At 37.1% G+C, this 13,157-nt stretch overlaps 1 protein-coding gene across 4 annotated transcripts in view; it reads right to left on the minus strand.

Annotated features, from left to right (window-relative positions):
* Positions 1-1,881: 1,881 nt before the first annotated feature.
* Positions 1,882-13,157, minus strand: part of LPGAT1 (lysophosphatidylglycerol acyltransferase 1) — an 82,480-nt gene continuing 71,204 nt past the window's right edge. For all 4 annotated transcript variants that reach the window (XM_017525601.1, XM_017525599.2, XM_017525602.2 and 1 more), the window contains 2 exons: positions 9,360-9,466; positions 1,882-8,441 (listed from right to left, as the gene is read on the minus strand). In XM_017525601.1, the coding sequence (XP_017381090.1) occupies positions 8,290-8,441; positions 9,360-9,466 (259 nt within the window). In that variant the 3' untranslated portion in view covers positions 1,882-8,289. The remainder of the gene's footprint in view (positions 8,442-9,359; positions 9,467-13,157) is intronic.

Raw genomic sequence — 13,157 nt, forward strand, 5'->3', positions numbered from 1 at the left:
CTGAGAGGAACATTAATCAAAAAATTATCTTCTGGGGTTTTGGGATTATTAAAATCAAGGATAAGGATGTTATGGAAGCTTTAGCTTCTAGATCCATCACCCTTTAAATAAGTATACTTGTTCCTTTAGATTTAACTCTTATTTACTAAATACATAAATCTGAACCAAAGCAATCTGCTGTTTTGGGGAAACTATATGAATGCAAATAAAAGAAAGCTGGTTCTTGTCCCCACAATTCTACCAAGTAGCCATTTGATACTACCAGCAATGCACCAAAATTGTACCAGAATGAAATCTGTCATCCCCAAACAAGGTGATTACTTGCTCTGAAATTCTAAGGGCCAATGCGTCATGCATCAGTCGGCGCCAAAAATAATATGAAGATTATGTCCAAATAAAACCTCTATTCTTTTAGCTAGGTGTCCATTTGACTAATGTGACTTATATGAATGAGATGAGGGATGGATCAACAAATCTAATCCTCTTAAAGTATTTGGGAACTCGAAATATTTCTAACTAATGGAAATTATGGGCAAGTCTTCCAAAGTGCAAGAACTCTTTTAGACCCATTTTGTGTTCTTTATTCAAATAGCTTAGGAATTTTTTTTTTTAACTGTGGTAGCGATCTTGAAAGACAGCTCTCAATGAAGCATGCCTCTCAGTATTCAACATTGTATCCATTTACAGACCTTTCCACATTGAATCTGGACCAGCTCTGTAATATGTTAATTAAAGGAATGCAGCAGCAAAAGTTACTCTGTGCCAGTCTTGAACCTATGCCATAAGAAGTCTTGATACCTTCTACTTTCATGAGCCCTGAGCTGCCATTGCTCAGTCCCCACACTAAATGTATCAGAATTCAATATAGCCAATACAGACCCAAATGCACCATTTCTAATGCCATCCTTTGTCCTTACTGAAATGTGCATAAGTCAGAGAAAGACAAAAAGCCTGATTGTGGGCTGATGCTCGATTGAAAGAAGCTTGTGTCACCAATATTTTGAATTGTCCCTTTGTTTTTCACCCTGGAGGGGCATCCCTACTGGCTGAGGTATGCCTTTCCTCAGTAAAGTGGGCAGTTATATGAAATGGGAGTTGGGATCCTTTACAGGTGAGCCCCAGGGAAGGAACTCTTAGGTCAGAGTTCTCATGGAAGTTGATTTCCTTCCTTGGAAGTCTTCGTGTATCAGGGACGTGTGTACGTGTTTGTGGACAGCAGCCTCTGGTCTTCCTTTTGCCTTCCAACACTCCTGGCTTCCTCTTCCTAGCACTCCAAGGTCTTCTGATCTCTCCACTTCTAGGTACCTATTTGCTTTTCCCTCAATTGTCCATCAGCTTGTCCTGATGCAGTGTCCACTGGTAAGAAACTGAAGGTAAGATCCCTTTCAGGGAGTTTTTCCCATCAAAAATGAAACAAAGGAATAAAGATGCAACCAATGATATTTTATGGGAAGTATCCCAGCGACAGGTTTTTTTCAGTGACACCATACAGCAGCTGCTGCAATCAAAGAATGGCTGACTGCTCTCTCACCTCAGGTAAGTGAACAGTGAGAACTTTTCCATATCCATCTCCAGTGCTCCCACACCCAAAAGGCACAAAGTATTCCAAATGGGGGGCACTAAAATCTTTCCAGAGGAAAACTCAGAAATGAGCTCTGTGATATGCTGCCTGCTCACTAGTAGAAAACATTGTTCCAGTTTCTTCCTTTGTACTTACTAGAAAGTGCTTTTCTTATTATGAAAGGGGCCCATCTCATTTCCAGTGGTTAGCCAACTCTCTTCCCACGTTCCATTTATGTGTCTGTTTCTACGTGATCTGAGCTGCTGAGACTTGGTTTATGTTTCTCAAGCCTCTAACAGTTAAGAACAAGGTTACCCGGATCCTGAGAGGTAAAAATTTATTGATTTCTAACATATCAGCATGTTATGATATGGTCACGCCTGCTCATACAGCTGACTTCTTAAGAGCCAAAAGAGGATTTTTTTTTTCCTTTTAAAAATACATTTGTTCAGCAGGAAAACACATTTTAAAAACAAGCATTTTCATATTAAGTGAAAATTTAAAACAATGGCTTTCCCCCCCACCAACTCATGAGGAATAGGGCTGGTCAGCAATAGATCTCTGAGTGCTTCCAATTTGTTTTCAGGCCTCTGTCCTCAGTCTGTTCCTTGTCTTCCACAGAAAGTACTTCCAGGGGAAAAAGAAAGTAGAATCTCACCAAAACAGCAGCCTAAATACAGATAGAAAAATAAGAGGTAGACACAACTGTAACAATTTAACTCATTTGGCTGACTGTGCAAAATATTTTAAATGTTTCAATGGGATCAACACGTTGGACAAACAAATACCTAACTGATGTTTTAAATGGTAAGATGTTTTAAATGCTAACATCTTACAGACGCCTATACCACAGTTTACTTAGCTTTGAGAAATGAAAGTATAAAGCCAACTTTAGAAATATGCAAGCTTCCCATTTATTTCAATAAAAGTTTTCTTTCTGTCACATTCTTCAAAATCAAAAGCTCGCTGTGTAGGACTGACATTAATGTTTTTCCAACCCTTTAAAGCCCTTGCCAGCCTCAATGATAGGAATTTCCTGAGTTCAGCGAGTAGATTAACTATGAGAAGTTTATTTAATACTAATAGTTAAGAAAAAAATGATGGGGCAGTGGTGTGCTGGATACAGCTCCTATTGGCTCCCAAGAGCCAATGGTTACATTTTAGAAGTTTGCCTGCAGTAGTTAAGCATTCATTATTAAAATTGAATCATATAAATTTACAATTAATGTTAAAGCTAAAAGTGATTTCAGCTTAACGAGTCTAATATGTACCATGGTAAGAAACAGTTTTAACAGTAAATCACATATCAGATTGAATGACAATAAATTTATTGGAAAATGATTTAGATTAGGATGATCTGCCGTTTTTTTCAAATCATGATTGAAATACAATCATAGGCTGACTGTAAGAGCTCAGCAAAAAGCAATTAAGCATCCTTTTAAAAAAGCATTTTAGTTTTTTTCTGAGCAACTAGGTATCCTGTGAGAATCCACTAGCTATATGGGATTTATAATAAACTATTTATATCTTATTTGTTAATTGTGTTATATGTTCTTGCTATCAGCAAAATTTATAACAAACATGTATAGTTGAATACATGAATACATTATTTTATCCCAGGAGAATGGAATGCTAAACATTTACCAGCACACCACTGGATTGGAAGAATGGGGAGAAAGAGGGAAATATTTTTATACCAAAGAAGGAAGTCCGATGGTTTTTCATTTGGTTTTTCAGTTTGCTTTCAGCATCCAACTGCCACAGTGTGCTTTAAGTACATGCCTGCAGATGTTAATGCCCAAATAGCGCTGGTAAAACACACATGTCCCATCCCCACTACTAATAATTAAAAGCACTTTACTTGAAAAAAATCAACTTTATTTTTTCTATGTTAAAAAAAATAGAACCAGCTATTAATTTCTGTTGAGAAAATGCTTCTTTTGGTGTTCACATCTAAATTTCTGAAAAGGTGATCTGGTTACTAAAATCATCCCAAATGTATTCATAAACCAGATCCACATGTGACCAGCCCTTTACAAAAATTATAGTTGCCACAGCCTTTACATTCATTCTTATCACGTGTTACAACATGCAGATAACACAAAGGTCAAAAAGCTGAAGTAAACATTATAGCATCAGGAAAATGAAAACCCATCTGTATAAAATAAATATAATTTTGTAATAACTGTAAAGAAAATGAAAGCACTTAATAAAACTAATGGCAGCTGAATGTATAACTGTCTCAATACCCAATCATAAAATAAGTTACTGTAAAATGCATAGACTCCTTACATGTAAAGAATTTGTGCATCACAGTCAAGTGTTCAACAGTTTTACACAATAAAAATAAAGCCATTCAAGATATGTGTGCATACTTTGCAACTAGAATACACTTAAAAAAATTTTGCTCTTTAAACTGTCTTAAAAATATATTAAACGTAAAAACCCTCAGATGGAAATTTTGCAGAAAAACCCATATTTTATCTTCCATATGGCTACAGTCACCCTCCCCCAACAGTTCAGCACCCTCAGCTTATTCCCAGGGTTCAGTTCCTAATTGTTGGGGATTGGTGCAAAATGATTACAATATAGCACCGACCAATGACTGCTCCAGAGAATACCCAGCCCCTCTGTGATCTGGAAATCTCTAACTTAGATGGTTTTGGTCCCAAGCGTATTAGTCTCTGCCCCTCCTGCTGCCCACTGCTGCTTTTGACTTTGTCCTTCATGTTAACAGAAGGCTCACAGCACTGCAGAGCAAAAAATATAACAAACCATTTTTTATCCGTCCTCTGTGGACCAGAGCTGAACACAATTATAATGGTAACTCTGGAGTGAAGTCCTGTATAATGACTTCAAAAAAAGAACAAAGAAAACAATTAACTCTTCGTATTCAGTAGTGCAAATAAAACATTTTTCTTTTCAAATATAAAAATAATCCAAGAAGACTACCTATGATTAAAGACTACTCTCTATGATCATAACCAGGTCCAACTAGTTCAGAAGAGTCTTTAGGGAAGTGATTGTCAAAAAAACATTACTCAGACAAATCCACAAGAAGTGGGTAATATGAGCAAAAAATAAAGAGAAATTCTTAACATGAATCCAAAACAGTAACACTAGAATGTTTCCAGGTTTACATTTGGTGATTTCAGATTTCATTTTCATAAAAAGGCTTGAGAAAAATGCCAATACTGCCAACTCTTGATTATTCAGGGATGCTTTTTCTAACCCATAGATTATTCAGGCTTCTGTATTTCCTCTTCCTGATAGCTGTCTTTCCATATCACTTCACTACTCATTAACACAGTCATAAATATATAGGCAAAAAACCCCTAAGAAACAACTGAAATCATTTAATTAGTAAGTATCCCTAGAAGAAAAATAAGTCTGATGAGAATAAGAATTCAAACTCCTAAATAAAAGCAATTTTTGATTTACCTATCATTTATTACCAGATTAACTATCCAGAAATTAATTAATCTAGTAATACTTCCTTTACAGTGGAGAGTTAAGGATTGCTTGTAATATTAAAAACTAACATAACAGATATGAACTCACAGCTATCTTCTTTTTAAATATACTTTTGGAATTCTCAATGAATTTGTTTGCTTACCCAAAACATTATTTTCTGTTCTGTGATATTTCTTTACCTTCCATTGCTTATAGGTTTCTCTGCAATTTATGTATAGTTCAACACCAATAATTGCTACTGAAGTCAAGGGTGACCTGCTGGCTTGGTCACTTTTGTAGTGACTGGACCTGCCTGTGGCCAAGCAGATGCTCCATCACTGTAACTCATCAATACCAGGATTTCAGCAATGGATTCTCAACCTTGTCTGCTGTGGGAATCTAGGCAATCTAGCCAAGACCAAGAAGAGCTGAGCTTCTACAAGGTACTGGTATAAAACTGGCACAGTTTTATTTTCTTTCCTCTTGACAAAATATGCATAGTTTAAATGTTATTTCATCTCCGTTCACAAAGTACAAATTATAAATTTTCTTCAGTTTTGTACAGTGGCATATTGCTGCTTCCTCAGATTGCCGTATAAGAACACTGATTCTCTCTTTACCTTCTCTAGTGCAAGCAGGAGAACTCCAGTTACTGATAAAGAAACCACTACCAATGCTTTCAAATAAACAGATTTTGCAAACAGAAGAGAGAACATGTTAATACAGAATCAAAGAGGGATAGGGCAGATCAAATACACATCTATTTACAACTCACAGAAATATTTCAAAAATTAACTCACATATCTATTGGTATTTGTCACCCTGGAGACTGTGAAAATGACACTGCACTTGAAAAGTAAAGCATCTTACAGGATAGTTTAATGTGTACAGAATATTTAACAATATCATGTTCCTTTGGAGCACAGTGATGGCAAAAGTGGCCCTCAGCCACATTTATGTATGCATGTATGCATTTATTTTTGGAGAGGAGAACTGGTCACTCTACCCTGTGGCTTGCTGTAGCAATGAAGAAAAGGTCTATCAGCTAGGACTGTGCATGCTGTATTTGACAGTGAATAACTTCTCCCCCCGATGGCTGACTGATCTCTCAGGTGAGCAATTTTATTTCACCCAGTAATTTAGTGGTGCTCGCTGGGCCTCAAAGAGAAGCATCATTATGCTTCTATTTGGCTTTCTGTCATTATCCATACCTCTAAACTGAGATTGGTTTCACTTATTCACTGTCACTGTAGAACACACAATGAAATGCTTAGATTTCAAAAACATTGCATGTTATAACAACCAGTCCCCAAACCAAACACATTAACACTGTCTTCTGCATTTTACCAGTAGTATAATAATATTCAATGAGGTATTTCAGTTAATGCATCTTTCTCCTTCACATATGCACTGAGTTATCCTAAAGATGAAGCTGCTGTGGGCTTTTATTTGGTGTTGCTTTACCTTTCCCACATACCTGGGGAAAATTCACATCTTTTCTGTTGTTTTTTTTTTTTTTTTGGTTTATTTAAAAATAGAAAACATTAACCTTTATTTTTGTTTTATAGCCTACTTCTCAAAATTGTCATTTGTGTGATTAGTGACAACAGGGGAATCTACAATGCTCATATCACAGTAAACTACCACTGACTTACTAGGAGCCTAATAGTCTTACAATCCCAAACAAAAAACCCACTCACCTCACTGATATAGTACCAGCACTTTTGGAGAAGGGTATGGTTCTCTTATGAGGTAAACTGCATAAACATAGCGACACATTTCTTTAAAAATATTTTCTAGAAATAGAAACTTGACTTTACCTTCTTCAAAAGCAACTGGAGGATGGGCGCAGTGGCCCACGCCTGTAATCCCTGCACTTTGGGAGGGAGAGGCAGGTGGATCACCTGAGGTCAGGAGTTCGAGGCCAGCCTGGCCAACATGGTGAAACCCTGTCTCTACTAGAAATACAAAAATTAGCAGGGGATGGTGGTGGGCACCTGTAGTCCCAGCTCCTTGGGAGGCTGAGGCAGGAGAATTGCTTGAACCCAGGAAGCAGAGACTGCAGTGAGCCGAGATCATGGCACTGCACTCCAGCCTGGGCAACAGAGTAAGGCTCTGTCTCAAAAAAAAAAAAGCAACTGGAAAAGATTGGGGAGCCTTTTGTGCTGGTCTCTTTCCTAATTCCACTAACCCTGACAGGGGCAGCTGTGATGTGATGATTCAACACACTACAAGTCCTAGGGATGCCACATGAGAACTTGTTACAATTACAGGCCACTAGCTTTTATTTTTCTTATTTCCCCTTAATCATTTAAATGTCCTATATTAATTTGTTTCAACTATCCCCAAATGCATTTAGTGCCAATGCCAAAATGGAAAAAATAAAGCCTCTGAGCTACAATAGAGGCATCACATCAGGGTGGTACCTAATGTAGGATGGCACTGGAGAGCCCTGGCAGGCAAATAAACACACACAGACAAGACAGCTCTTGAGAACCTCACACACTGCTATGCTCCCATTTGTTTTCAGGCTATATTATTAATCCTTTACTATATTTGCATCTGATAAAAGTGCATTTTATAAAATTATCAATTTATGATATGCCTTCAATACAAAATGAGAAATGATATAAGGAAAAGCAGGAGTGCATGTAAACACAGTGTTGGACTGAGCTAGCCTTTGTAAAGAACGCATCCAGTACCAGAAGGGGTCCAGTGGACACTGCTTTTCCCACACAGAGAATGCCAATAATGTACCTCAGTTAGCTGTTGAAGACTAGAGTTTGTTACTGCAAACGACAGGGAAAGAGTTCTTCACAAGGTGCCAACCAGCTCCCCTCAAGGTTACTGAGTTGGTGGAAATGTGGGCGTTCTAGAGTGCTGCCCTAATAGAGACTACAGCTAAGAGGGATGAATATAACTTTCTGAGCTTGAACTAAATTGTCAAGTATAACTGGTGGCAACAGAATTTCTTTCAGATAGTCTTCTAGGATGATTTTATAATTTCACCTTCTCCAAATGTGATGTTTGCTTAAATATGTGATAGAGTGTATCTTCTTAAAACATGTTCTTAAAATATATTAGCAGGTCATTATATTACTAATCCTCATTTTAGTAGAGTTCTAAAATATCCCAAAGGGGGATAAATATTAATCCATCCATTGAATTTCTTTTGCTTTTTTTAAATATATTCTGATTTGTACATGTAAAATAATGCACACTTAGGAAAGAAAGTCTGAATTCCTATGGTGACCTTGACAAGTCCAAGTCAATTCCTAAAATAGGCAATGGTAAAAATACTGAATGATGTTGTACCACATATAGCCTGACAAAAATGCAAAAGACTGTATGAGAAATATCCACATGTTGCTGAGGGTCATCTCCCTGGAAACAGCTTCCTTATGGCCTTTGGAAGGTGGAAAAGCTCCTAAAAGACAAGATAGAAATATTAGTTTGCTTTACTGTAGTGGTAAGTGTCCAGGAATAAAAGTTGAATATTAGCTTAACCAGAGTTGTACCTGTGTATGTTAAAGGATCTTCGGTGACTTTCCAGTGCCCCAGGAGAGATTTCATTTGAAATACAATTTCCATACTACTTAACCCCTTCTTGCCTCTTTGCCTTTGCCTTTTCTCTGCCTGCAATGCTCTCCTCCTCTACTTAGTGAATAGCTGGCCCATGTGAATCCTTTCCATATCAGAAAAAATACTCCCCCTCCCATCTCTGTTTATTTCCTTCCTGGAACCTTTCCCAATTGGTCATAATCCTGATTCTCTTTCTTTCTGCATACTTGTTTGCCATGTCTCCCACTGGAATATAATCTGTCTGAGAGCAGGCACTCTAGCTGCCTTGTCTCTGCTGAATCTCTATAGATTCCCACAGTAGTCAGGACTCAGGATGTGTAAGACTGACATGAAATAATTTCTGAAATAGCATACTTTATGCTAATTCCCTCTATTTACAAATTGTTTTTCATCAAATAAGTAGTTGTATAACACTGACATTATTTTCAAAAGGCAATATGCTTTATGAAATATATCTTAATAATAAAAATAAATACAAAGTCAACAGATGTCTTTAAATTCATTTCTGGAAAGGAGTGCTAGATCACTTCAGAGAGCAATATTACCTAAGGTCATCTTGATAACACTCTTCAACATTTCAAATAGTCTTTGTCCTTGCTGATAATCTCCTGGGTAAGCTGATTCATAAGGGGATTTGCTTCTCACAAGCAATTTACAGAGTGCATTTTCAAGTTTCAAGATCTCATATGCAAACAGTCTTATTTAAAAGAGGTTTCCACTATTGTTGCTATAATTTAGCAACTATTTAAAGGATACTGTGTACCTGTTTCATAAAAATGTGATAAGAGGTCCTCTTTTTCAATAAACCGTTGATAGAGCCAATTGTTAAGGTCATCAGTCTCCAGGGGTACATCTTTAATTGGAAAGATTCTATTAAGGGTTAGAAGAAAAGGACAAAAACTACTTTAATTCAGAAATCAAAATCATTCAGAACCACAACTTATGATGAAAAGCTGAATAAAATTGTGTTTTTACCTTCTGCTTTAACAAGGGTTGGTTTCTTCAGCTTTTCAGTTATCTTGGTTATTAAAAATTATTAATTACACAACAGAGTTCATTTATGGATTCATTCAAACATTTACTAGCCTACCATGTTAGGTCCAGTGTTAGATGCTAAAAACATACTATTAAATTACCTTATATCCATGAATACTACAGAGAATAACTGTATCTTCCCATGTTTGTGGGTTTAAGTAGAAATGGTATTTAGAACAGGTAAAGTTTTACAATGCAGCTAAATCAGGATGTTTAATTAGTTAAATGTCAGGCAATGTTCTTTTGGTGGTAAAGTCTGAGAACCACAGAATATCCTCCCAAATTGGTAATATCAGTAGTATCAGAGATATTTCTTTCATGAATAAGGGTAAGTTTTACTGGTTGGGAGTGGCTACTGGAACACTATTCTCAAGATCTGAGACCATGTCCTGACTCACCAGGAAATATGACTGTGATTAGTGATGCCCGTGAATTGAGAGGAGACATGCGGCATGAGGACTATGTATTTGCTGACCTTGAAAAAGAGTTTTCTGTTTTGTTTTCCAATTTAGTGGGGGATTTTATTTTGTTCCCTTTATCAATGGTATAAAGGCACATAATTTAAAAAGTCAGCAAAAATGTATTTGTATGAAAAGTGGGAGTCCTGTCCCTCTCCCCTTCATTTCTGCCCTCCCTAGAAGAATTGATTTTCACCCTTTTAGTTGATTTTCTTGGTATTTATCATCATGTTTTTTCAGTTTTAGTTCTTCTCTACTGACTTCCCGCTATGGAAGATGAGAACAAAATTCTTTCCTTGTCCTAGTCCCACAGCATACGCACATTCTTTCCACCTTCCCAATACAGTTGTATAGTAATTTTGGTTAGCTCAATATTAGATATTTATATTACTATAATCATGTAAATATATTCATTGCTAAGTCACGAAGTAAATCATGGCTACTTTTCCTTTCTTGCCCAATTTTTATTTTCCCGGGATTGAGTAATTAGTTATCATTTTTCATTTGCTTAAATTTCCATGTAGTATGTGTAATGAATTCAACCACAAGCTGTCAGTCAATTGTCTATAATCAATGCTCTAAATCAGGTCTGCAAGCTTTTTCTTAAAGGGCCAGACAGAAAATATTCTACACTTTGCAGGTGTGAAAATAAAATTTAAAAGCTATTGAAATCCCAAAAACACTTTAAATCTTGAGAGAGATGTGACTTTGATCTGAGTCACATAGCATGTAGTTGCAACTTCTGCTTCTTATAGGTTAATTCTCCTTATTGCTCTTGTTCTGTAAATGACTAGGAGACACCAGAGACCAGACCTCCTCCCCTTCTAATCTCCAACCTTTGTTAGAGATTAACTGCCTCCTTTATTGTCCTGTACCTAACTCAGACCAGTTGGTGCAAAAGAACCCACAACTGTTACATCTTCAGTGTGGAATGCTAAATATACCTTTCTGGAAAGAAAAAGACCACCTTGCCCGATCAGATCATTGTAACTATGCATTAAGCCTTATGTAGAAAGGTACTGAAATTTTGTTAACCTTCCCTAAACTGTGTCTATATAAATGACCCCAAGCTTCTATACTTTGGAATACTGACTTCTAATCTTTGAAATCTGTGCTTCCTGGGTGGCTGTCCTCCAGCTTTGTGCTTTAATAATCTCTACATTTGACATATTTCCCGAATCCTGTTATTTAAAGTTGACACAGGCTATACGATCTCTGTCACAACTACTTAATTCTGCCTTTGTAGTACAAAAGCAGCCAGAGACAATGTATAAATAATACACAATAGCTGTGTATCAGACATTCTTCCAATTTCACCTTCCTAAAGAATTTTCACTCAGATGCTGCCCGTAGTCTCACATTAGCAGGTCCCTTCACCGTTATCCTGGTGATTCCCTCCCTGTACTCCTAAATCAAATAGAATGTTACCTCTATACTTCACATCTTTTTCTTTCACTGATTACTTTTGATGAGGACATCCTTTAGCAGTTTCTTGAGAAAGAGTACTTGAAATCTTGGATGTCCGCCAAAGTCTTTTTTCTGTCCTCAAACTTGGTTGATAGTTTGGCTAGATATAGGATTCAAAGTTAAAAACAATTTTCTTCCATCTCTTATCTTTCTGACCTCCTTTCTGGGAGATTTCTTACTTCTAAATATTTTATGGAGTTTTTATTTCCTTTATTGTATTTTTTTCTTTTTATAAATGAATAAATTGCTCATACTCAGGTATTTTTAATTTTTAAGAGCTGATTGTTCTGAGTATTTCTTTTTTATGTTATGCTATTGTTTATTGCTACAGTATTTTATGTTTATAATAAGTTTTTAAAATTATAATGGAAGTTTTTAAACATTCACATGAGGAGAGAAAAAAGTTAATCAACTTCCATGTACTATTAGGAATCCTAGAAGCAATGCTTGCCTTGTGTAGTCTGGTCCTCTATGTCACCTTCTTATGTTTGCTTTAGTCTTTATCTTTCAGAGTTCAGGTCCATTAGATTACTTAGTTATCTGACACTCTTTGTTGTTCCATCACATTTACAGATGTGGGACCGAATGGCTGATTGAAAGCTCTCAGCTTACGAGTGGAGTCTGTTGCCTGTTACCCTCACTGAGGATTATCTTGGCTCAGCCATTTAAATTGGTCTCTTCTCTTAAACTCACTGCCTTTCCCAGAGAAAGATACTCTGATTTCCTGCTTACAGAGTGAATGCCCAATTGCTAGCTTTCTGGTAGCCTGTGATATAAGAGGGCTGGGAATCTTAGCACTCAGCAAACTGACATCACTTCACCATGCTGTTTTCATTACGGGACCTATGCGTCAGTTCTATCTGTTGTTCCTCAGCCCACAGATCCCCTATTTTCCTCTCCAGAGTAAGCCTCCAGTGTTTGCCAGGGTATGGAAAAAACAATTACCCAGCTGTGGGATATAGGGTAATCTGTGTTGGGGGATCTGTGTTCTTCTTAAACAGATTTCAACCAGCCTTCCCAAGTTTGGTAATGCTTTCAACCTCATTTCCACAGGTACTGATGCTGCCAGACTTTTGGAAGTTCTGTCGTATACAGTTGGCTCCTGACTTCCCCATAGCTGGCTTGGGGTTCTGTTATTTACGCTCCTTCTTTTTTCCAACTTCCCAACTTTTATTGCCATTGTCTTTCAGGCTGTTCTCCTCATCCTTGTGGGTATACACCTTTTGAAAACCCATTTAGTGTTACTTTATGAGGGTTTTAGGAGAGCAGGAAGTAGACATTAGTCCAATCTACTATGTCTTTTGAAAAGTTCATCTGTTATTTATGAAAGGTCTAAGACGATTTGTTATCTTTGGCCACAGCCTATCACTTGTCATTCTTAAAGGGGCCGCTGTTGCTATTTTAGGTTTAGGCAAAGTGAGTGTTGGTTACTTACTAGGGATTTGAAAATTAGAATGATGTGTATCATTATAAAAATATTTTAGGGCCGGGCGCGGTGGCTCACGCCTGTAATCCCAGCACTTTGGGAGGCCGAGGCGGGTGGATCACGAGGTCAAGAGATCGAGACCATCCTGGTCAACATGGTGAAACCCCGTCTCTAC

This window comes from Cebus imitator, unplaced genomic scaffold, assembly GCF_001604975.1.
Source record: "Cebus imitator isolate Cc_AM_T3 unplaced genomic scaffold, Cebus_imitator-1.0 Scaffold38, whole genome shotgun sequence".
NCBI classification, from domain to species: domain Eukaryota; kingdom Metazoa; phylum Chordata; class Mammalia; order Primates; family Cebidae; genus Cebus; species Cebus imitator.